The sequence below is a fragment of the Pungitius pungitius genome, chromosome 13 (assembly GCF_949316345.1).
Source record: "Pungitius pungitius chromosome 13, fPunPun2.1, whole genome shotgun sequence".
NCBI lineage: Eukaryota > Metazoa > Chordata > Actinopteri > Perciformes > Gasterosteidae > Pungitius > Pungitius pungitius.
The window spans coordinates 11321760-11343813 of record NC_084912.1 but is presented as its reverse complement, the minus strand read 5'-3'; the positions used below and the strand labels follow the sequence as shown (position 1 = coordinate 11343813).

The window sequence follows — 22054 nt, the reverse complement described above, 5'->3', positions numbered from 1 at the left end:
TTAATTCAAAATAGGATCATTTTTATTAAAGCAAAGTAGACGCACATTTACAGCATTACCGATTTCAATACACCAATCTATTGGTCAGCCTGGAGTGCAATGTTAGGATATTTTGCTGAAAAGAAAGTGATAGAAAAACCAGACACATTTCCTTTCATTTTTTTCTACTCCTTTGAAAATAGGGTTCGGCGACTTCATATTTCTTCCGGACGGTGATCGGCATCTTTTTTAGGGAATGTGAATTCCTACTAATCAGAACTGGACGCTGCATCCCATCTTCATGTGCCACCTGGCTTTCATAGACCTTTTCTTTGGGATCTACCTTCCGATGGTAGCTACAGTACACATGCATACTCATGGTCGCATGCAGCGAGTATAATGGCAGCTGGTTGGCATATCTATCTGGGGTTGGGGATGTTGCCTGTGGTTGATGTGAGCAGCTACACCAAAGTCATAATGTGCTCACTCATGGACATGGAGCCGCCTCTGGCCCAGGCTTTTATCGTAGTTAATCCAGCTCTTCAACGTGGCCGCCTCCGTTGTTGTGTGCATTTGTTATGTGCTGTGATATATTCAAGGTTCCCCTCATCACAGTTACTAGCTCCCAGATTCTGCTGGACATCTTCCTTTCCATTAACTTGTGTGCCAAACCCTTCCATTACGCCCTCTTCACCAAAGCTTTCGGGGAAAGGACGTTTGTCAGCTCATGAGCACCGTGCGCCGATGGTGGAGGCAGGAGGGCCCGCTGCAGCTGAAATGCTGCAAAGAGCAACCGGGGGTCCGATCGTAAAGGATACCGCCCAGGAATTAGGATGACATACCAAAACAGGATCATAACCTGCAAAAGAAGAGAGAGGTCACCTGAAAACAACATTTTAGGCCTTTAAAGGGACAGTTGGACAAATGGAGGAAGCATTCCATGGAGGGAATTGTTGTACCTCAGGGATCTATTGTGTTTAACATATTTCTGATATACGGTGGCATATGTAATTAACAAATAAAAAACAAATAAAAACCTTTAGAAGGAAGCTACAGATCAGCTACTACAGGACACTTTGAATGAGAAGGCGTGTCTAAACTTTGGACTGGTACTGTACATTGGCCCTGGAATGTTTTGTCGTCCCTCTGCAAAAACTAAATCTTCAATCACTTAAATGGATTATTTAAATTTACAAGACGTCCTTGAAGTATATTTGAATACACTGAAAAGTATGAATACATGATAACTGGGCACAGCAATAGAACTGAAAGCAACAGAATAACCGCTAAATGGACCTTGTGAGGAGATTGTTTAGTCAAACAGAAATATGGTTTACTTTATCTTTGTGTGCTTTTTAAAAATAGTAATGGCTGCCTGTGTCAGTTCATCTCAAAACCCTTAATACTATTATCAAGATGGATTGTTTGCTTTATTCTGAGGTTGGGCGTGGATGAGATTGGATGAATGTATTGAAATTAAGAAAAGGTCATGTACGACAGCAATGCTTAACAGTAATTGACCACCAGGTGGAGGTGTTGGGCAGACAACAGTATACCACCACGTTTTAGGCTTTTTCTTCTAACGTTTGTGTCCACATATTATTGAAGATAAAATGCACTTTTATGCCAATCTATGTGTTGTTATAGCCTATAAACCTGTATATAATGCATGTTGTAAGATACTACGCTGATGTTTGTAAGGAGCCGAATCTTTAAGAAAGAGAACATTTTAATAAAATTTGCAAAATGCAAGAAAATAAAAAAAAGAAGTAAATAGTTTTGTTGAGTGTCTGTAGCTCCATCGCATTTCTTTTGGTAGTCTTCAGCATTTCGGTGCATTCATTCAGTCCCGCCTTCGTGGGATCCCTCCTGTGACGTGGGGGAAAGTTCACTTGTTTTCCCCTCCCCAGCTGGATGTGACCTCGGGTAAACGCTAGCTTGCTCGGAGTTGTGATGTTGGACGTCCCGCGCAGTCCTCCTGAAGTAAAAGACGTGCTCCGCGGGGACAGAAAACAGCAGCAAGGCAGCTCAGACTGGTCATGGCGAAGAGGTCAACTCCACGCTGGTCTGGAGTGTTTCTCTCTGCGTGGACCATAGCCGTCGTTGTGGTCAGCGGGAGTCCGGTCAGCGGTGAGTTGTTTACCTCCTCGCAGGTTTTCCTGCACCAACTTTACGCCTGAAACTCGACCGAATGTGCAGCAGCAGAGAAGAGTCCTCTCCTCAGCTGGAACACATTTAAATGCTCATTAAATCGGCCTTTAAAGCTGTTCTTTGTAGATGTCTCCGCGGGCTTTGAAGACGTTCAGGCACATTCCTGAGGTAGTTTCACCAAATGAATACGGTCGCTTCTTTCCGTGGGAACACGGTGGCTTATTCGTTTGTGAACTGGAATTGTGACAGAATTACACCTTCAAAATACCACTTTATTAAAGAGACAAACTTTTGAAAAACACTAATGAAAAAAAAATTCAAATATTATTATATTATATTTGTTTTTGACTTTATTCCATTGTCTAGCCATTTTCCAAGAGTCTATATTTATTGTATATATATTTTTATTTGGTGGATTGATTGATGACCTTAAATGAACAGATGTTCTTTTTTACTATTTCATTAAAGGTTTTTTTAATATACCACACGTGTTGATAATGTACTCATCACACAAAATTCATTTTTTCAAATGCTTTACTCTGCATGTCATCTTATACCATTATTGTGTATAACACCGCTATTTGACAATTATCGAAAGCTTTATAATGATTCATTGATTATTTAAAAAAAATAAACGACACATGATCTATTAAGAAATTTAAATATGATGCAACTCTACAACTATGTGTCAACGTTACTATTGTTGGTTTTGTGAGTATTTTGTGGTGATAAATGCCCATGCAGGTAAAACATTGTGCTGATGTAGAACTGTGTCTGTAAACAGCTCAGCATTTCAGGGGGGCGGTGCACCGTCTCACCAGGACTTCTGATCCTGTGGTGATACCGGCCCGCATTTCCAGGGTTTATCTGAGCCCGGACCAGCTGCGGCGGCTGCATTTTAAGCCCACCACTGACTCTATCCAGCTGTCTGAGGGCCATGAGGCAAAATTCAACTGCTCCATCGACATCCCAGATGCCAGGCTCGAGCCCACCATCCTCTGGGTTAAGAACGGCGCGGACCTGGCGACCAACACACAGGTGGTCACCAATGAGCTGCAGACCGTCACGGACGGGGTCATAACGCTCCTGTCCACCGTCAGGTAGGTAGCACACGGAGGTGAAACGCAGTGCGATGGTCTGATTACACAGGTTAATCTTTGGGTACTGTATTACAGCATCAGCCATGTGCAGCGAGGGGATGCCGGCGCCTACAGCTGCAGACTGAGCATCAGCACCACAATGGTGGAGTCTCAGCCCATCACACTTGAGGTGGAAGGTGAGTTTCCACATTGTGCCGAAATCGGATGCTTTTTTTCGGGGCGTCCACATTTTTCATCACACGTCTTTAATCGGTCCTTAGGTCTGCCGACATTTATCGATCAACCGGAGGACAGAAATGTAACAAGAAACACACCTTTCACATTGTCGTGTGACGCGGTCGGACCTCCAGACCCCGTTCAAATCCGCTGGCTCCACAATGGATTACTTTTCCGAGACTTTCATAACTCCAACAGCACCTTCTCTGTGTCAGGTGAGACAAGCAACCACAAAGTCTGTGTTTCAAAGGGATTGATCTCCTTAATAACGGCTGATCTCCTTCAATCTTGTAACCTGTTCCTGTTGAGGTAGCCTCTAAAGAGAATTTCTTTATGTTCTTCTAACACCAGTGAAAGATCAGAATACAAATCATGTTACATCTGAGTGACACCTCAAATCAGACAGAAAACATAACCTATGGTTCATATTTTGTTGAGTTGGAAATGTTCTGGAAATTTCCTCTGAACTATATTTGTTAAATTAAAAAGCGTTCCTATAAAGTCTGTTTCATGAGGCTATCAGAGTGTAATGTTGTAAAAACCTTTGCTTTGTGGATGTACCTTGCTGCTGACAGAATTTCCCACCAAAAGAGTTATTTTTCCAACGCATTTTAATGAAAAAACTAAGTGTGCAACGAAGAACTAACTAACTAACATATTATAAGAATCGTAGATCTGGTTACATAAAAGGAAAACCACACATATAAGGAGCTCACAAGTTACAGCTTATCAAATCAATGCATTAGTTTCGCTTTGTTTAACTTGCTAATGTGATTAAATGTGAGAACGTTCAAAAGGACATAAGAATGTGGTGCAGGTCGTTCTCGGGTCGTGTCACCATGTACGTGGTTTCTATTCTTCCTCGTCTCTGCTGCCTCAGCATCTATAACCTGCTTACTGCGATGAGACTCATCACCACAGTCCGTGTCACCTGCAGCTTTGCCGAATAGTGAACCGCGGTCATTCGTGAGAGCTTTTTGTTAGGTGTATGCTGAAGAAAATTTAACAAGCAGAGAATAACCAATCAGTGGAAATGCATCACTTGCTATATAATTGAAGCCTTAGTTTGACATTTTTGGAAATGTGCTCATTTACTTTTTCGAAAGTTAGAGAAGAAGTTTGATGTATTACTCTCTGTGATATAGGCAACTAGGGCTATTTTTAATGAATATCATTTCTAGACTGTAGCAACATATGCATGGAATTTTGTTGAATTGTGTAACTTTCTTTTCAACTTGGACTTTACCTTTATTCCCTCAGCTGCCGTCTTTAAAAAACAAAACACTTGTTATGAGAACCAAAACCATTCTGTTTCGTTTACTCTAACCCTTCATTTTCGGTGCGCCGCAGGCTGCTGTAGTCAGCCCAAAGCGGAGGGGTTAAAGGGTTAGCGCTGTGCTTTGGTCCAGCATGTGCGAGGGCCTCGGCAGTAAGAGTATTGGGCGGGGGGGGGCTGCATAGGGAGTCTGTTCGGGGGTTGGCTCCGGGGACAAAGACATCATTCACAGGACGACCCACACTACCCAGCAGGGAGGGGCTGGACGCAGAGGCTGGCAGGCTGCGTGCTGCCAAAGGTCTTTGCAGGATCAAATATTGGCACAACAGAATAGTGTAAACCCACTTTTCCAGACCTCGTGAATGCTATGACCCTCGGCCCCTGTTTTGCACAACAGCTTGCAGCCCCGGATGCTATTAGAGTGATGTGAAGTCCAGCATGGTTGTTAGCATGCTCTCATCATTCAAATTGAGTATTGGGGGCATTATGCCTTAAGAAATAACCCTTGATGACAGGCTGCTTATCCACATATTAAATATTCACATATTTTGAGAAGAAGAACTATACTGTTAAACCAGATGTGATGTAGTGCAATAACAACTAGAAAGAGTCATGGGAGGAATTGTAACCTGACAGTGTAGTAGGACTCTATTCTGAAAAGTATTGCAGCAAAATGGAAGAAATAGGCACCTCAGTAAAAATGGAGTGCTTTTCTCCATAATATGTGATGTTTCCTTTACAGATTATGCAGTTGTTGTTTTTTCAATTTCAATTTCCATGCCATGTACAGTGAAAGTGGTGCTTGACCTTTACTCATTTCCCCAAAAATGCTATGATTTAAACACATTTTTCCTTAAAATGAGCCACGAGCTGACATTTTTGAGGACAGACAGTGTTTCAACCCGATAGTTACTGCTGAATTGATTCAAAAGACAGATTTCTTTTGGGAACTTCACTTTAAAGTAAATAGTTTTACATTTACTAAATTTGTGTTTTTGTTGTCGTCCCTTTGCTGTTATGTAAAATTGATAAAAATGACCAATGTCATTTTGGTCTACAAACCTGCTCAGGGCCCACATTCTAACAACCATTAGTTTGAAATGAGGCATTTGGTAATAACCTCTACACGTCTCGGCTGGAGCTGCGCTGATGTATTTGCACATTTCTCTCTGTTTTTGATCCATGTGATACCAAATTGAATTTACGGGGTTTCAAAGACGTATTTCAAGTGGGACTCCATCCTCGTGCAAACAGGCAGACTGCAGTCAGTCTTTGTGCAAAAGGGGAAGCACTCTTGACCCTTGGTTCCTCCGAGCAGAAATGAAGCAACCTTAAGGGGACGTAAAATTCTGCAGATTGGAAACCAAACATCCCGAATTGGTTCCAGTCATCTCTCACAGGCTGCTTTGTGATGAGCTTTGTGGAAAGGATTCTGAGAGAGAGAGAGGCTGGAAAACAGAGCACAAAAGGGACATTATTTAGCCGCTTGTCCAGTTCTATTGTAATCGGGCAGATCTGTGGCTGTTGACAGATAGTAATTGTGGGTCCGGGAAAGGGTACCTAGCAAGAGCACTCATACAACAGTACATCACACTGTAGAGGCTCATTCTGAGCTTACTGCATGAGGTGCTACTGTGTCAGCATTCGAGGTAAAATAAAGGAATGAGTCATTCCCAAATGTGTTTTTTTGTATCAGATTTCATCCGAGCTTCTCTATCAGGGCTGACATTGCACTTTTGCCCAAGATTGGCCGTTGACATACAAAAGACATTTCTGTTTGTTCTAAAAAAGCGCCAGATGGTTTCTGGCTGCCTTGTTATTCAGGATTTATACCTCAAGAAGTTTTATACAAAAAACACCCGGAAACAGTGAGGCTCTTTGTTTCGTATGAAGTATCGAAGTGAATAAAACACCATTATCAAAATATTGAGCTCTATCTTGGCCTTGAAGATTGATTGTTTCATTTTTATACACTGTCGGCGTTATTATTGTGTTTTAAAATGTCTCAATTGCAGGTGTGGACAAGTACACTCAATTCAGTTGTGAAGCTCACAACTCAAAGGGTGTCACCACTTCCAGAGAAGCAAATATCAACATCAAAGGTAAAACTAGGTATTTTTAGGGGGGCTGTTAGTCACAACGTTTCCATGCTCTGGACGCTGCCCATATTCCATTATGTTAAGGATTTTAAAAACTGTTTTGCAGTGCTTCCCGGGCCTGTATCTGATGTTGCTGTGATGGAGAGGCAACCCAATAAGTTACTGCTGAGCTGGAGCCCCGGACATGATGGTTTCTCTCCACTAACTAAGTGCCACATCAGGGTAAGTCCTGCATCTGCACAAACAGCGCTGTCGCGAAATCTCTTCCCATCGATGGTCACACTTTCCTTGTTGCATCCAAGGTGAAGGAGGTGAGCCGGAGGAAAGGAGAAGTGATGACCACCAGGTTCATTAATGCCACAGTGCCGCCATTTCGGTGTGAAGTCCCCGGGCTGCAGGCGATGACGTGGTACAACGTGAGCGTTTCGTGCAGCAACGAGGTGGGAGCTTCTCCGGTCACCACGTGGATCCAGAGCAACACCACAGAGGGAGGTGTGTTACTACTCCAGGAACAATGGAACAATTTACGGGTTTAATCTTGTTGACAGTTAATGGTACGCCAGATGATTTGGGATGCAGCCGCCCACAACATGGGAAACTGAACCAAAAACCGAATTCCATCCATTCGAGCACAGGAACCAGCTTCTGTCAGTTCACAAGGCTCAGACTTTACTTTCTGCAACAACCATAATGCTTATTTTAAAAGAACCTCTGTGTTGTGCTTCTCATCATAGCGGTTTCTGTTTGGGATTGAGGAACTCTACACTGTAATTAGTCTACTTTCCCATCCAAAATGTGCTTAATGTAAGCCTCCCTGATGTAGTAGCATGTAACGACTGGAATTTACGGAATTTACATAACTACTGTTTAGTCCCCTTCAGAAAAAATGTCCTATCCACTGAAATCTGTGTTGTTTTGCCTGAAAGGTCACATAGGAAATAGGAACGGTCTCATTGTGAAAACAAAACGTTGCTCCTGGGTGGAGCTGTTTTCAACTTCCTTCCTTAAGCCACCATAGAGGACATTTTAGTTGAAAGATTTGATACGCCAGCCAGGAAGTGACCACATTCCAAACTGTAATCAAAGATTTAAATAGAGGGCCAGACTTACTTTCTCTTTTCCATTTTTGGATTATAGGTCGCTATTTTGATGTTAGTTTCATGATTTCTTTTAAATACTCTTGACCGTGTCTCAATCCTTCTGTATCCCATTTCTTGTCACATTATCAGTTCCATCAGTTTATCCCCGAAACGTCACTGCACAGCTGAATGAGTCTTGGCTGGTGATCAGGTGGAAGCCTCCTCCAGATGATAAGATAAATGGCATCCTGAGTGGCTATGATGTCATTGTCAGACATGGCGAAAAGGAGAACAAGGTATTTCTTTCTTGTTTGTACCTGTGATGTTTTCTTTATAGTTCTCAAAGGACTCATTTTTGCCAAATATAAGAAGAATGACTCTTTGAAATATGTGACGTAAGCTTCCCTGTTTCACTCTGATCAATAGTTTTTCCACTCCTCTCTCGAATGAAAAATACGTGAAGTTCATTTTTTTTTTTGATAAATCCTCTGTTTATTTTAATAACAATTATTTTTTACATCATTAGTCCGTTTCCTAATTCCACGATGCTTTTAGTGAGGGGAAGCTCTTCTATCCTGCATTACTGTCCCCTGGTACAAGCGTATGTTTCCCCTTCCTCTCTGTCTATGTAGTCGCTAAAGAGGGCTGTTGGTGTAAAAACTGTGTGGCTTTGAGTCATCTTAGAGTGAATGAATTATGAATACAATGGGATGTTTACTTTAGGTCCAAATATCATCAGGCATTGTCCAGTCAGTTGGTGATGTCATATTACCTTTGTATTTACTAGCAGTGACTGTTAATGTGAGGAAATGCAGCTTAATCATAATACCCACCTGCCCTGGAACCACCGGAAGTTGGAGAAATAACAATTTCTTTCTTATAGTTTTTCATGGTGGAAGTTTTGGTGCCGTCATTTTCCTTCGAAGTTGATGTTGAATCTCAACATTTGTTGCGGATGTGCAGTTGTAGTTTAAGCACATGCTGCCCTCTTTTTGGTGCCACACACATTAACTAATGACTCCACCATAAATCATGGGTTCAGTGTTCCCAGTCTGTCCGTCAGCACATTGGTAAAGAAAGGGAACACCACTATGTGGTATTGTGAAATACACCCCTGCCTCTGTCACATGTTGATTCCAGAGTGTTCTTCTCCTTCCCTTTTTTACGAGGCAGTTTCATCATATATGATAATGTCCAGTATTCATTATTTTTTTTCCTCACAGATAAATTGAGATAAAAGAAGAAATTGGGAGAGAAGGGAAATTACATGCAGTGAAAATGGAGAATGATGTTCTCCCTCAGTTGAAATTCCTTAGACTTTACCTTACTGTACAACTAAATATCAGTTTACAAGGCCAATAAAACTGATTATGATTCCAAACTGCACAAAAATGATGGTTAACCTTTAAAATGTCCTCTGTTGTTATTCTGTGATTTCAGATCCACAGTTACAACACCGTGGTCTTTGTAGATGTGCAGGAATTCAACACAACCTACAGTGTGGAGGTGGCCGCGTGCACGCAGGCTGGGAGCGGCATGGTCAGCCCACGAGTCTGGCTGTTTGTGCCAGCGGACAGTAAGCTGCTCTCTAGATTTACCTTATCAGGGTCAGCTGAACAATTATAACCAATATTGTCATTGTGAAAGGATTTTTAGCAATTAGCTCAATGCTGTTTCTGCATGCCTCACAGGGCCACTAACATCCAGACTATTGTCTTAGTTACAGTTCAAGTCTTCGATCGAGTGATAAGTTTATCAGGCAGGATCTTGGACTATCTTGGACTTTTTAAACAAAGTATTGTTTGGAAACTGGATAACACTTTTTTGTTTTGCCATATCAGGCGTTGGCATCACATTGATTGTCTTGACAAAAAGCCATTGGGATTTTTCCATTTGATTTTGGATTTTTGCAAAAAATAAACTGTGGCAAGCACAAGTTTATAATTAAAGTTTGCTGTAAACCAACAAAAAAACGGAGCTGAGACATTGTAACACCGGATATCACATTGGCTGAATAGTTATCTTCCCAAAATGTGATCATGCATAACATTTCTTCTTGGTATCTCAGAATCAGCGGTACCCCCATCGTCCATCCCCGGCCCCGGGGCTCCAGACTCTTTCTCTGTTGTGCTGGCCGTGGTGTGCAGCATAGGTCTCCTGCTGCTTATCCTCTTTGGGGCCATCTATTTCCACAACAGGACTTCTACATCTTGGCTTGGGTATGCTGACAATCTTCTTTGTAAACACCATGTGGGTTTAATGACCAACCTCACCAACCCAAGTGTCTAAACTTTGAAGTTGCTAGATAACCTTATTTGTCAGGCATTTGTCCACATGGTTTGACTAAAAAAGACAATTGATTAGACAGAACGATGTTGTGAGACTCAAACCTGAACACTTCCGGTCTCTGTTAATAAACAGCCTTTGCTTCCTCTTAATCACCGCTGTGTGCACCTGAGTACTGTATTACAGTCCTGTGCAGCTGGACAAAGGGACAGCAGACAGCTGCTAATTCTCTGAAATGAATTATTATGAAGTCTGTGACTCAGTATTGCCACTCAGGATATGGATGAGAATGTGTCAGATGCTGCCAAAACAATGAGAAAACAGTATGTAGATTCAAAAGCAGCAACTCTGAGGACTATTTCTTCTATTATTATTATTATTATTTCTTCAGATGAATCTCAGTCTGTGTGTGCATGATTACAGCTGTCAGGACATCAGTGAGAGGATAAGCTCACTGTTTAGAGGTTTCTCTTTTTTTCTTCCCCCGCCCCCCCCTGCAGGCGGTTGTTTGAACGTGAAGAAAAGCAGCAGCCCTTCGTGCAGTACAACACCCAGAGGTCCTACAATCGATCAGCCATAGGTATCACATGTATGTTCTTCAATGATATTGTGGAAATTGACATGTATGCAGAGATTTATGTTGTCCATGCGTGACTTGAGTGGGTCCTGTCTGCAGTTGTGAACCTTGGTGTTAGTGAGGAACTCCAGGCCAAGCTTCAGGACGTGATGGTCTTGAGGAATATGCTCACCATAGGAAAGGTCCTTGGAGAGGGTGAGTGGGCACTTGTGCAGCCATTATGTCTGGGTCGATACAGATAAACACACACACAGTGCAGAGCATGAAGTGCTTCTGATTTAATCAGGTGAATTTGGCTCTGTGATGGAGGGACGTTTGAGACAACCAGATGGAACATTGGAGAAAGTTGCTGTAAAGACAATGAAACGTGAGTATCTGTCAATAAAAAACACCCTTTGGTCATATGTAAACAGGTGGACAGTTCTTACTCTTCATGCTCTTTATTCAAACAGTGGACAGCTTCTCTCAAAGGGAGATTGAAGAATTCCTGAATGAGGCGGCCTGCATGAAAGATTTTAATCATCTTAATGTCATCAAATTGCTCGGTGCGTGTGACACATCTTAGAAGTATTGTGGAATCCCACTACTCTGTTACCTGCTCCATTTCGACTTGCCCGTCCTTATAATCTTTCTGTGTATTGACTTGTATACGTTAGGTGTGTGCATGGAAGTAGGCGCAGGACACTTTCCCAAGCCGATGGTCATCCTGCCATACATGTCGCACGGCGATCTCCATAGCTTCCTGCTGCGCTCACGCCTGGCAGAGAGTCCAGCTGTGAGAATCCTGCCAAACACAGAATACATTCCAACTCATGTAATCTGTTATTCTCAAAAGACTAAACCTATAATTGTTATTTGTTTTGTCTGTTTTTCACACAGTTCTTGCCCACTCAGACGCTTCTGAAGTTCATGGTCGACATTGCTTTGGGTATGGAGTATCTCAGCGGCCGGAACTTTCTGCATCGTGACCTTGCGGCTCGCAACTGCATGTAAGCTGAAGATTAAAACTTTTCTTTTAACATGTGCTTTTATATTAAAGCCAAGATTTGGTTAAAACGAGTGGTTGGCTTATTTCTTTATTTCATACCCTATTTGTCGTACAGGCTGCGGGATGACATGACTGTGTGTGTAGCAGACTTTGGTCTATCGAAGAAGATCTACAGTGGAGATTATTACAGGCAGGGAAGAATAGCCAAAATGCCTGTAAAATGGATTGCAGTAGAGAGTCTGGCAGACAGAGTTTTTACGATAAAGAGTGATGTGGTAAGTACCTACATATGCTCCTTGGAGCACGTTCTTGCAGTAACTTCCACCAAAACAAGAACTAACCCCTCGCCTACACTCTCTGTTTTGCGCATCAGTGGCTGTTTCACTTCAGATGTATTTCAATGCCAGAAGTCTGAGGTCTGCACACAGCAGAATGTATAGTGAATGTACGCAGATCTTAATTCTCAGCCTTCCTGAAAGTGTTGTCTTGTCTTGCACTATTTATTAATTGTGGTAATTTTAGGATCAAAAAGCTGTATTCCGTATGTATGTGTTCAAAAAATGTTTGCGTTTTATATTGTAACATACAAAACAAATCTGTTTAGTATGAAAATTGGAAGTGAAAATAGAAACTGAATGCATAAAAAAGATTTAGTGTACTGCAAAAACAAATGTAGTTATCACATTTTGAGAGTTTAATGGTATTTCTAGATCACATGATAAATAATAAGTAATCTGAATCTGAAGTTGATATTCTGCGTTGTGCAGTGGGCATTTGGCGTTACCATGTGGGAGATCGCTACACGAGGCATGACGCCGTACCCCGGCATCCAGAACCATGAAATTTACGACTACCTTCTTGAAGGACACCGACTGAAGCAGCCAGCAGACTGTTTGGATGAGCTGTGAGTGTTGCCCCCTCTTGAAACAAGTATCTAGTACTGGTTGTGTGGAGGTGCCCATATCAAAGCAAAGATAAACCAAGGAAGTTAAACTGTTTAATCTAAACTTTGCAGGAATAAGGGTAATTTTGAGGAATAAAATTGGGAATCTTGACAAATTGACAATGATTGACGTAATGACCTTCTTCACAAAAAAAAAAAAAAAATCTTTTAATAATTATTTGTAGTTACAATCCAAGCTTTTGATGGGTTGGAGATAAGTGTCCCACTATAAAAACTCCTAATATTAATCCCCGTTATTTTCAACGTTGCATAACGTTTTTTCTGCAAATGCGTTTTTAATTTTTTTCTATTTGAAATACGGATGTATAACATTTTTTTAAACCGCAATCTTGCACACATCCAGTCTAGAAAACAATATTTTTCCCCAAAGGGTTTAAAACTGGCCTGCTTTTCTCAACACTGACACGTTTAGTGAAAACTAGAAACAGAATTTAGAACTTGGAAAGATGTTGTTGGATTTTACAAAAAGTAAATAAGCATTTTCCTCTCTTTCCCTGCGTCTAGGTATGAGCTCATGTACAGCTGCTGGAGGGTCGATCCGCTCGACCGTCCCTCCTTTCCCCAACTGCGAGAAATGTTAGAAAAGCTCACAGAAAAGCTGCCGGAGTCTTTCAGCAAGGACGACATCATCTATATCAACACCAGCTTTCCCGAGGAGGACCTGAATGGAGAGGCATCTGCACAACATCCTAGATTGAACTCCTCACCTTCCTGCAGCCATCAGGCAGCAGAAAATGCAGTGGTCATTGCGGACATTCACGGGAGCCTGGAGGACGAGGACGATGAGGACGATAACCGTTATGTGGTGGTGATGTCCTCTGATGCTTCCCTGAGGTCTTCTACAGTGAACACTCCTCTTCTGTCGAGTGGTGCTTTTAGTCAAGCAAATGAAGACACGATGACGGATTCGACGGCTATGGATCACAGCTCAAGGGACAACTCTTTCCTGCTCTAACGATTGGTACACAGCAGGTCAAAACGGTAATCAGTATCACCATGGTTTGCAGTACTCAACAGTACGCCTCAGTGCACTGCAACCTTGGCACCTTGACATTTCCTGATGATAAACACTTTGTGCCAGCTTACATCTTAGTGTTACGAGTGTTTTCTGTGTGTGTGTCAAGATCCAACATGTTCCTGCATGTTCCATAAGCTTAAGATATACTCAACTGTGAAATTGTTTACTGTATTGGAGTTTGTGTTCCACTGTAAATATAGAAATATACAGATTTGTTAAGAAAGTAGAGAAATAAACGATTTTCTTCAAGACTCCTTAGATTATTCCAAGAATAACCGATTCCTTCACATTGCCAATACTATCTAAAAGTAAATGTATTAAAAATAATAAGTTTCAGTTACAACAATGGGGAAAATATGCAATAGAAATAACTTTAACTTAACCAGGTATACACATAGATCCCAACTAGAGACTGAATTAGAGAAATTCAATGATAGTGGTCAGTAAAATAAAGGGGTAGGTTGTCTTTGCATCTTTTGGATTTGCATTGATCAGTTTCGACTGACCTTTACAATTCCATTGACTTTATGCAACAAATCGACGTGCACAGTTCATCCTTATGTCTGCGATAGAGTCTCACACGTAACCCCGTGACCTGTAACCACCAGATCAATCTAGCCACGTGTTTCTGTAATAAAGCGCTCGAAGTCCACTCCGGGAACGGCGCTACGGGTTTTCTCCGGCGGGCCACGGCGCCCCCTGCCGGGGAGCGGCGCTCACTCCCGCACCGACATGGCTGCTGCTGTCAGGATGAGGACGTGGAGCTGTCCGACCAGAGACGTTCTCTACCCCTGGGCTGCGCTTTTTTTTGTTCTACTCAGCACCATAGACGCAGTTGACGCAGCACCCGAGACTGGCCTTTGGAAAATCACAGTTGTGAATGTGAGTGTTTTACCGAAAGAGCCGATAACAGCCGCAGCCGGTGAGCTAGCGTTAGCTACGTTAGCCTCGTTATGCTGGCTCGCTACCAGCCGCGCGCCGTGGGTTCGCTCCTCCGGCTAATCCGTCCCTGCGTCAATCGTGTCGCGTCAACAGCTTTCCACTGGGACGGTGTCTCCCTAATCCTCAGGTCAGATTGTTGTTAGCTAAGTAGTATGCACCCAAGTTAGTGGAAAAGGGTTAGCAGTGAGCTAACTAGCTGGCTACATAGAAAGTTAACTCTCTCTCTCTCTCTCTGTCTTTCGGGGTCTCTCTCTCTAAGACACAGTTGCCTGACATTCTTGATCAATAATTTAAGTATCGAGAAGTTTCGGATTCCCCGTGTTGTTATGCGTGTCTCTATATGTAGTTGCTGACTGAGTGGCAGGGTGCAGCCTCGAGAGGCCACGAGTCTGTTACAGATATTATGAACAATATTACAGTTTCTTAATCACCTGACCCGAGCCCATCCCTCCCTGATACTGAATCACTTCAAACATAATGCATGTCATTCAGGCTCACAGATTGATTATATATCCTGCAGACCTCAAGACCACTGCTGTTAAGAAAATCCATGTATAAAGACACAGACATTGAATTGAAAGGTAAGGCATCACAATAAGGGTTAATGACTTAATTAGAGCGCTTCCCTCGTCTCTTGTGTATAATTAACACCACTGTCCTGATCTTTTAGTCGTGCGTTTTGGCTGTCCTGAGGAGGTGTCCTTTTCTATTCACTGGTATTTAAAATACTACCCGTGTCACAATGATTTCAACAATATTGAAGTAAGTACATAAGCTTGATGCGATGCCAATTATCTGACAGTTTGTCGGTTTAGCCTTTATTGTTTCTGAAAGATGACTGTCATTGTCTGAAGGAAATGTACGAGAGAACCGCTCTGAGTCGCGGGGAGGGCCTGGATCCTAATCCCCTCGGCCAAGGGGAGTACATCGAGCACATACACAGTCCCATCAAATGTGATGATGGACAGCGCTCCTTTCCAATGCTCAAAGTAGGTCTGTTTCATTACTCTCCTCAGTATTCTCTCCCTCGCGCTCTCTCGCATGCAACCACACATTTATTATGCATTTATTATCCTGCATCATCTGCTAACTGTCTGTAATTTTCAGAAAGCCAAGGCAGTGCCACAAACAGTCACTCTGCCGGTTGAGGGGGAAGTGCCTATAAGAAAAGTAACTCATTATACACAATGAGACAGTACTCAATGTTTGGTTTAGCATTATACTGCTTGCACACAAATTAATAATAAACACCTCACCACTTTTATGATACTACAGGATGAGAAAGACACCTGGTCGATTAGAGAGGAGTACGACACCAGCAGCAATGCCAACAAAAGCAGTGCAAATATCCAAGACAACGTCATCGCCACAACATGGAGGGACGGGCCTTACGTGCTGGTTGTAAAGATTGTGTCCAGTAAACCGAATGCCAACTGGAATTTAACACGTGAGACCATTTTCTTTACTCATAAACCATATGCAACTAAAATATTTTGTGATGAATGTAGACACCATACCAGGTTTATTGTTTCCTTTTGTTTGTGGTGCATTAACTTGCAAAATTGACTTCCCTAATCTGAAGCTGACTCATCCATGCTTAACTGTTTCTCACTCAAAACTAGTGTCCCTTTTTCAAAACTTAAAATAAATCATGTTAATGAGCAAATGTGAATATTTGTCTAATGTTTGGATTTTTTTTTCCAGTTGATGTGATGATGAAAGGCAGCCATGGCTACATTTCAATCACAGAATGGCCTCTAATGATCGTGAGTAAATAACCTTTGGTGATTTAAGTTGCAGCAACATAAATTTGAGCAAAATATGTACTGGTACTTGCATTAATGTTATGTGGCCATGGGGGCGGTGTTTTTGGTTTGTTAATCTTAGCAGTGACTAAACAGAGTCAAAAGATTTTGGCCGCTGCTTTAAAGGGACAGTTCACTCAAAATACAATACAATAAGCTCTGATCTGACCAAGGTATTATTTCATAAACTCCTGAACAACATGTGACCCCCAATCCGAGCAAATCACGCTGAAATAGGAAGTCTGCAAAATATGTGGGATGCCTGCTTCCTTATGTGTTTCTAAACTAACCCCTGTCTCTGCGTGTAGTTCTACATGGTGATGTGCGTAGTGTACATCTTCTACGCCCTGCTGTGGTTCATCTGGGCAGCGTGCTACTGGAAGGATCTGCTGAGGATCCAGTTCTGGATAGCTGGGGTCATATTCCTCGGCATGGTGGAAAAAGCGGTCTTCTGTGCCGAGTATGAAAATACCAACGCTGTGGGCTCTGCTTGTGAGTGTCTCCAGAGCCTCATTACCACTGAGATAGTAAGACGTTTTGTAAATGTAATTCATTCCCCTTCTCTGTTGCACTTCAGCCCCGGGCCTGCTGATCTTTGCCGAGCTGGTCTCTGCCCTCAAGAGGACTTTGGCTCGACTGCTCGTCATCATCGTCAGCCTCGGCTACGGCATCGTGAAGTATGTCCACATGAAACACAACGCTTCCACTTCTTAGTTGATTCAAAAGCAAATTGTTGCACAAACACATCAGGCAATTGATTTTTTTTTTTCTTCTAAGTTTACTTTTTCTCTGTATTATTTTAGGCCTCGACTGGGGCAAGTAATGCACCGAGTCGTTGGACTTGGAATCCTCTACTTTTCCTTTGCTAGTATTGAAGGTGTCCTGAGGATTACTGGGGTGAGTTGCGATTATTCAATAAAGAATAAATGGAAATGTGTTCGATAAAAAAACTGAACTCGAGGAAGACTGATGGTAAATCATTTGACTTAAAACTCACATCACTATCTGTGTATTTTCTTAATCTGTCCGGGGGGGCAAATAGAGTCGAGACAATGGCCCCGCTCTCATTACTGCAATTGTTCTGGCTGTTTTTGACTCCTGCGCCATCTGGTTCATATCCTTCCAGTGTACTCCACAGACGCATCAATAAGCAACGGTTATTCTACCGTCTCCTAACAGCAGAGTCATACTTGTTATTTAAGTGGTTAGGTGACCGGGTTTTCTTGCCATTAGGTTGGCTTTAATTTCTAGTGTCTTCTTTGTCCCTTTGGTGAATGTTTCCATATTTTACCGGCCGTGCTGTCCTCTCTCTCCTCTTCCTCGTGCCCTTTGGTCCTGCTCGGCTCTCCCTCATAGGCGAAAGACTCTGACCTGGCCCTTCTGGCCAACATTCCCCTGGCTCTGCTTGACTCCTCTCTATGCTGGTGGATATCCTTTTGTGCACCCGCAACCTTTCCCTACGTGGTTCCCTTCTGTGCCTCGGCTCCTTCACACAAAAACAACTGCATTCATCATCAATTGTATTCATTATTTATATTGCTTAATACGACTGTTTCATCTCTGTGTTTCATTATCATTCATTTAAATCACCCATCTCAACCTAAAGCTGGTATGTGGCTAGATTTATGTGACTCTGTCTCTTGAGGAAAAAGGTGTTTGTGTGTGTATGTGTAATTGTGTTAAGGTTATAGGTCCTAGTGTTTAGTTTCTGCCCCGCATTTACCTTGACTGCCACGAACATCTTTGTCAGCCTTGCACAAACCATCAAGACTCTAAAGCTGAGGAAAAACCCTGTCAAGTTGTCTCTGTACAGGCACTTCACAAACACACTGATATTTGCTGTCATTGGTGAGTGGACCCTTCAGTCATAATATTGAAAATTGGCGTAAAAACACACATAGTTGTTTCAAACGTGCCTCCTTCTTTCCTTCAGCGTCCATCATTTTCATGGGTTGGATAGCAAAGAAATTCCGGCTTGCAGATTGCCAGTCTGTGAGTATGGTTTGGCACATTCATCGGTATTTACGTTACATTGTTTTATGAACATGTGATTGATTTCTGGCTCTTTTTTTTGGTAAAGGACTGGATTGAGCTGTGGGTGGAAGATGCCTTCTGGAGGTTCTTATTCTCCGTCATTCTGTTCGTTATCATGTTTTTATGGAGGCCGTCGGCAAACAACCAAAGGCAAGTTGTACGTTGGGACTATTTCATTCACAGACCCGAATAGAACTGGACGCGTTTGTTATTGATCTCTTGATCCGGCTTGTCCACAGGTATGCTTTCACACCCCTCATTGACGACTCTGACGATGAGGAGATTGAGGAATTCGTGGCCTCTACAAACATTGGTACGATACGAAGTGCTGCTTAGTCCAGTACACTGCAAACATTTTTGAGTGTCTAACTGTGCTTCATGACGCATTTCATAATTCTTTCCAATGGCTATTTTTCTTCACAGCGGATGGCATAAAGTTGAGAGCTTCTAAGATTGATGCCAATGGTACAGTGAAGCCAGCAGAAATAAATCCAGTGAGTAACACAACCGGCACTCTTGCTTTGGAATAGTTCTGTTTAATTGGTTTAATTCAATGTGGATTATTTTACAAAACATTGCATCTTTGATAAGAATAGCTGTCCATGTTTAGGGAATGCCGCTGTAGAAGTGTCACGCATTTCAGCAGATGGCAGTATTTTCACTTATTCAGACTTGTTTTTTTCCCACTTTCAAAGGAGGAAGACTTGAAGTGGGTGGAGGATAACATTCCGAGCTCTCTCACGGATGTGTAAGCATCCTATCAAGTTTATATTTAATAACCCGGCAAGATGTTTTCATAAAAAACATGTGTGATTCTAATAAAGTCTCTTTTGTATCTGCAGAGCTCTACCAGTCCTGCTCGACTCAGACGAGGTACAAATTACTTTAGAATCTATAAATATATATAATAACAGGATTCACACACCTTATTTCTTCAACCAGAAACAGCTGGTGTACATATGTGGAGATGAGTAACCTAGTCCATGAATGCCAAGAGAGAAAGCCCTGCTAGATGCTCATTTGGGACTCATTCTAGAGTTACTGCACCGGTGAAGAAATGGAAATGGGGAGTGACTTCGGGTCCCACAGTGAATTCTTTTGGGGCTTTTATGGATATGTTGTGTTCATACCTACCTACGTCCCTTGAACTCATGCGTATACCAACTGCTCGCTAAACGACTCCCCCAAAGGAGGATTTTCCGATCACAGTTCAGTGACTGTAACAAGGCGCTTTGGGTCTTTGTAGGTAAGGCAAATGCTCGCCACTTAAAGAGTGGCTGCACCCAGTCTTAACGGGTCCGCTCGCCCTGCCAGCTAGTGGTGACAACGTGCTCTTTCCACCGCCTGGGCCGTGGCCCCTGACCCTTTAGCACCATGCCGTATCACAGCTGGGTGAGGTCACGAGTGCAACTAACCCGCCAGCAGCCTGCACAATCTGCCCTTTTCATTTCGTCTGGCTAGAAATGAGCAGCTTGTGTTTGTCTTCCCCTGTTTGAATAACAACATGCTAGAATATCGTTGTTGTTTATTCAGGAGATTTCTGAATAGCCCGGACAAAGGGTTTTACTTCACGTTTTGAATATTATTTTGCAGGAAATCATGACGACCAGATATGAGATGTCGAAGCTGGAGTGAGGCAGAGCATTGCCAGAGAAGAGGCAGAAGATGGCAAACGTCTTTGACTCTGCGTCTGCAGCAGAGTTTTCTCCAGGATCTCCGGGCGGGCGGAGGTGATGACGGAGTGCTGTTATTTTATTTTATTTTTTTAGGGCCCTTCACATACAGCTTCTACTGCGCAGGGTGGTGCAGGTCACAATTTAGGGGAGCTTTGCGAATTTCCTCAACTACTCAAGAGAAAAGGACTCGACCAGAGGAAAACTGTCTTTTCACTGACCAAGTGGCTCACTGTTTTCCTGATTGTGATCAGTTTTGAGCCTTTCTTTCCAAAGAGGTGTTTTTTTCATTTTCTATGAAGTGCTGTATTTATTTCTAGAATGTTCCTTTCTGTTATCAGAGCGTTGTGGCCCTGATGCTTGAACGTTCTTCTTGTGGGTATCTCCATGTTTTTGGTTTGTTTGTTGTTATAAAACAAAATGATTATTTATGATGGGAAACTAATTTAATGCAGTAATGGTTTATTTAAGATATTAGACAGGTGAACTTAAATTTGTTTATTAATTAATCCTAAACAGGATTTTTATATATATATATATATATATATACACACACTTTCCCACTGTAATTAAAATCTGAAATGCAAAAATCACATTGATCTATACTTTAAATAGAACATTTCTCTTTTAAGCACTTTGAAGTTGAAATCTTTGCCTACATGTAGTTCCTGAATGAGGCCTGCTAGTTGAACGCATCCTCAGTATCGGTGGAAAAGTGTTCGAGGGTGAACCACAACCTTCAGAAATGTAAAATTGGGTCATATGTACAATCTTACGTTTTGTGTGTTCTAAAATAAGGAGCAATATAACGTTTGTATGTCGACATGGAGTTCAATAAATTAATTATTTATTTGTGTTTCAAGTGTACTTATAAGTTGTTCCAGAGTGTGTTCATGTTTACTCTTGTGTGTCTACGATCCATTCAGTTAGTTCAATGACAAACTGCAGCTTGTTTTGTGTTGCTATTCTTTAAAAAATATAATTTTGATGGTATCACAGGCACTGTGAAGTCATGTTTCATGTCTTAATATTTTGTTTTCTGAAATTGTCTGCCCACATGGTTTTGTTAGTGTAGTTTCGGAAAATGTAACATTTTCATTTTGAGTGAGTTTTACGGCCAATCGACTGGGTTTATAATGTTATTCAGTTTTTGTATTTGTCGGAAAACTGGAATGATTGCGCTTTTGCTGGCAAATTGTCTAGTAATATAAAACGACACCTGCACCTGGACCTTGATTATTTGTACAGATGGGTATTGCCTGATTCCTGTTATTGCGTAATTCCACAGGTAGAGCTGTGTCTGGATAATATGAGTCGTTTTTTCCTCTCGAGTGTCATGAAGAACTGGGCTTAAATGTTTCATACCAGCAGTTTCCTTCAATCTTCCTACTCAGGAAGGGTTCCCACTCAGTTTCAATATTAACACTTACACAGAAGACTGTTAGTTTCTTTGTCTGTGATTTTCAGTATTTGGAAATAAAAAATACATATTTTACTTTGATTGTTATTTTTGCTGCATTAATTAACAAATGTGTCTCCAAAGCTGTTATTCAAATGCCAGATTTAAGATGAATTTGAAGGACTTTTTTTCACACAACGCCCACGCAGTCGTTACGATATGAAGATATTAACCCAGTTTTCCCTTTCACTGAGAGCGCTAAAACCACATGAGATTAAAAGTGGTCTGTGACCGAAAGGATAACATTGGAGTCCCATGGACAACACTTTATACCAGATGCTGGGTTAGTTTGTACCCTTTTCCATCAACGAAGACAAAGGTCTATACTGCCGTATTTTGGTCTAAAATACCAATCAATCAATCAATCAAATGTACAATCATGATTTTGTTGCGGAGACAAACCTCATT

General features: G+C 41.9%; 2 protein-coding genes across 4 annotated transcripts; both read left to right on the top strand.

Annotated features, from left to right (window-relative positions):
* Window positions 1-1829: 1829 nt before the first annotated feature.
* Window positions 1830-13947, top strand: mertka (c-mer proto-oncogene tyrosine kinase a). 2 transcript variants are annotated; one of them, XM_037464995.2, is made up of 19 exons: window positions 1830-2109; window positions 2915-3230; window positions 3306-3406; window positions 3491-3661; window positions 6738-6824; window positions 6928-7043; window positions 7124-7313; window positions 8051-8196; window positions 9341-9476; window positions 9969-10119; window positions 10687-10766; window positions 10863-10958; window positions 11050-11130; window positions 11216-11308; window positions 11420-11538; window positions 11643-11752; window positions 11867-12026; window positions 12519-12655; window positions 13220-13947. In XM_037464995.2, the coding sequence occupies exons 1-19, from the start codon at window positions 2019-2021 to the stop codon at window positions 13668-13670; spliced, it is 2832 nt and encodes a 943-aa protein (XP_037320892.2). In that variant the 5' UTR covers window positions 1830-2018; the 3' UTR covers window positions 13671-13947. The 2 variants fall into 2 exon arrangements, with proteins under 2 accessions (XP_037320892.2, XP_037320891.2); XM_037464994.2 differs by having other exon boundaries at window positions 10687-10775.
* Window positions 13948-14392: 445 nt separating this feature from the next.
* tmem87b (transmembrane protein 87B) lies at window positions 14393-21682 on the top strand. Of its 2 annotated transcripts, none has more exons than XM_062566665.1 (19): window positions 14393-14615; window positions 15196-15256; window positions 15346-15437; window positions 15530-15664; window positions 15783-15845; window positions 15951-16122; window positions 16380-16441; window positions 16789-16972; window positions 17058-17157; window positions 17284-17377; window positions 17523-17596; window positions 18222-18328; window positions 18414-18472; window positions 18561-18664; window positions 18754-18827; window positions 18938-19008; window positions 19210-19262; window positions 19357-19387; window positions 20108-21682. In XM_062566665.1, exons 1-19 carry the CDS (start codon window positions 14466-14468, stop codon window positions 20147-20149), a joined length of 1728 nt encoding a protein of 575 aa, XP_062422649.1. In that variant the 5' UTR covers window positions 14393-14465; the 3' UTR covers window positions 20150-21682. The 2 variants fall into 2 exon arrangements, with proteins under 2 accessions (XP_062422649.1, XP_062422648.1); XM_062566664.1 differs by lacking the exon at window positions 17523-17596 and adding an exon at window positions 17837-17910 and having other exon boundaries at window positions 14394-14615.
* The last annotated feature ends 372 nt before the right edge of the window (window positions 21683-22054 follow it).

Excerpts from the sequence above, each read along its gene's own strand:
- mertka (XM_037464994.2), top strand. The coding sequence starts at position 2,019 with ATGGCGAAGAGGTCAACTCCACGCTGGTCTGGAGTGTTTCTCTCTGCG. Across the intron at positions 11,131-11,215 it reads TGCTGTAAAGACAATGAAAC|TGGACAGCTTCTCTCAAAGG; the intron begins GTGAGTATCTGT and ends TTATTCAAACAG. Across the intron at positions 12,656-13,219 it reads GCAGACTGTTTGGATGAGCT|GTATGAGCTCATGTACAGCT; the intron begins GTGAGTGTTGCC and ends CCCTGCGTCTAG.
- tmem87b (XM_062566665.1), top strand. The coding sequence starts at position 14,466 with ATGGCTGCTGCTGTCAGGATGAGGACGTGGAGCTGTCCGACCAGAGAC. Across the intron at positions 15,438-15,529 it reads ATGATTTCAACAATATTGAA|GAAATGTACGAGAGAACCGC; the intron begins GTAAGTACATAA and ends CATTGTCTGAAG. Across the intron at positions 17,378-17,522 it reads GTGTCCTGAGGATTACTGGG|AGTCGAGACAATGGCCCCGC; the intron begins GTGAGTTGCGAT and ends GGGGGCAAATAG.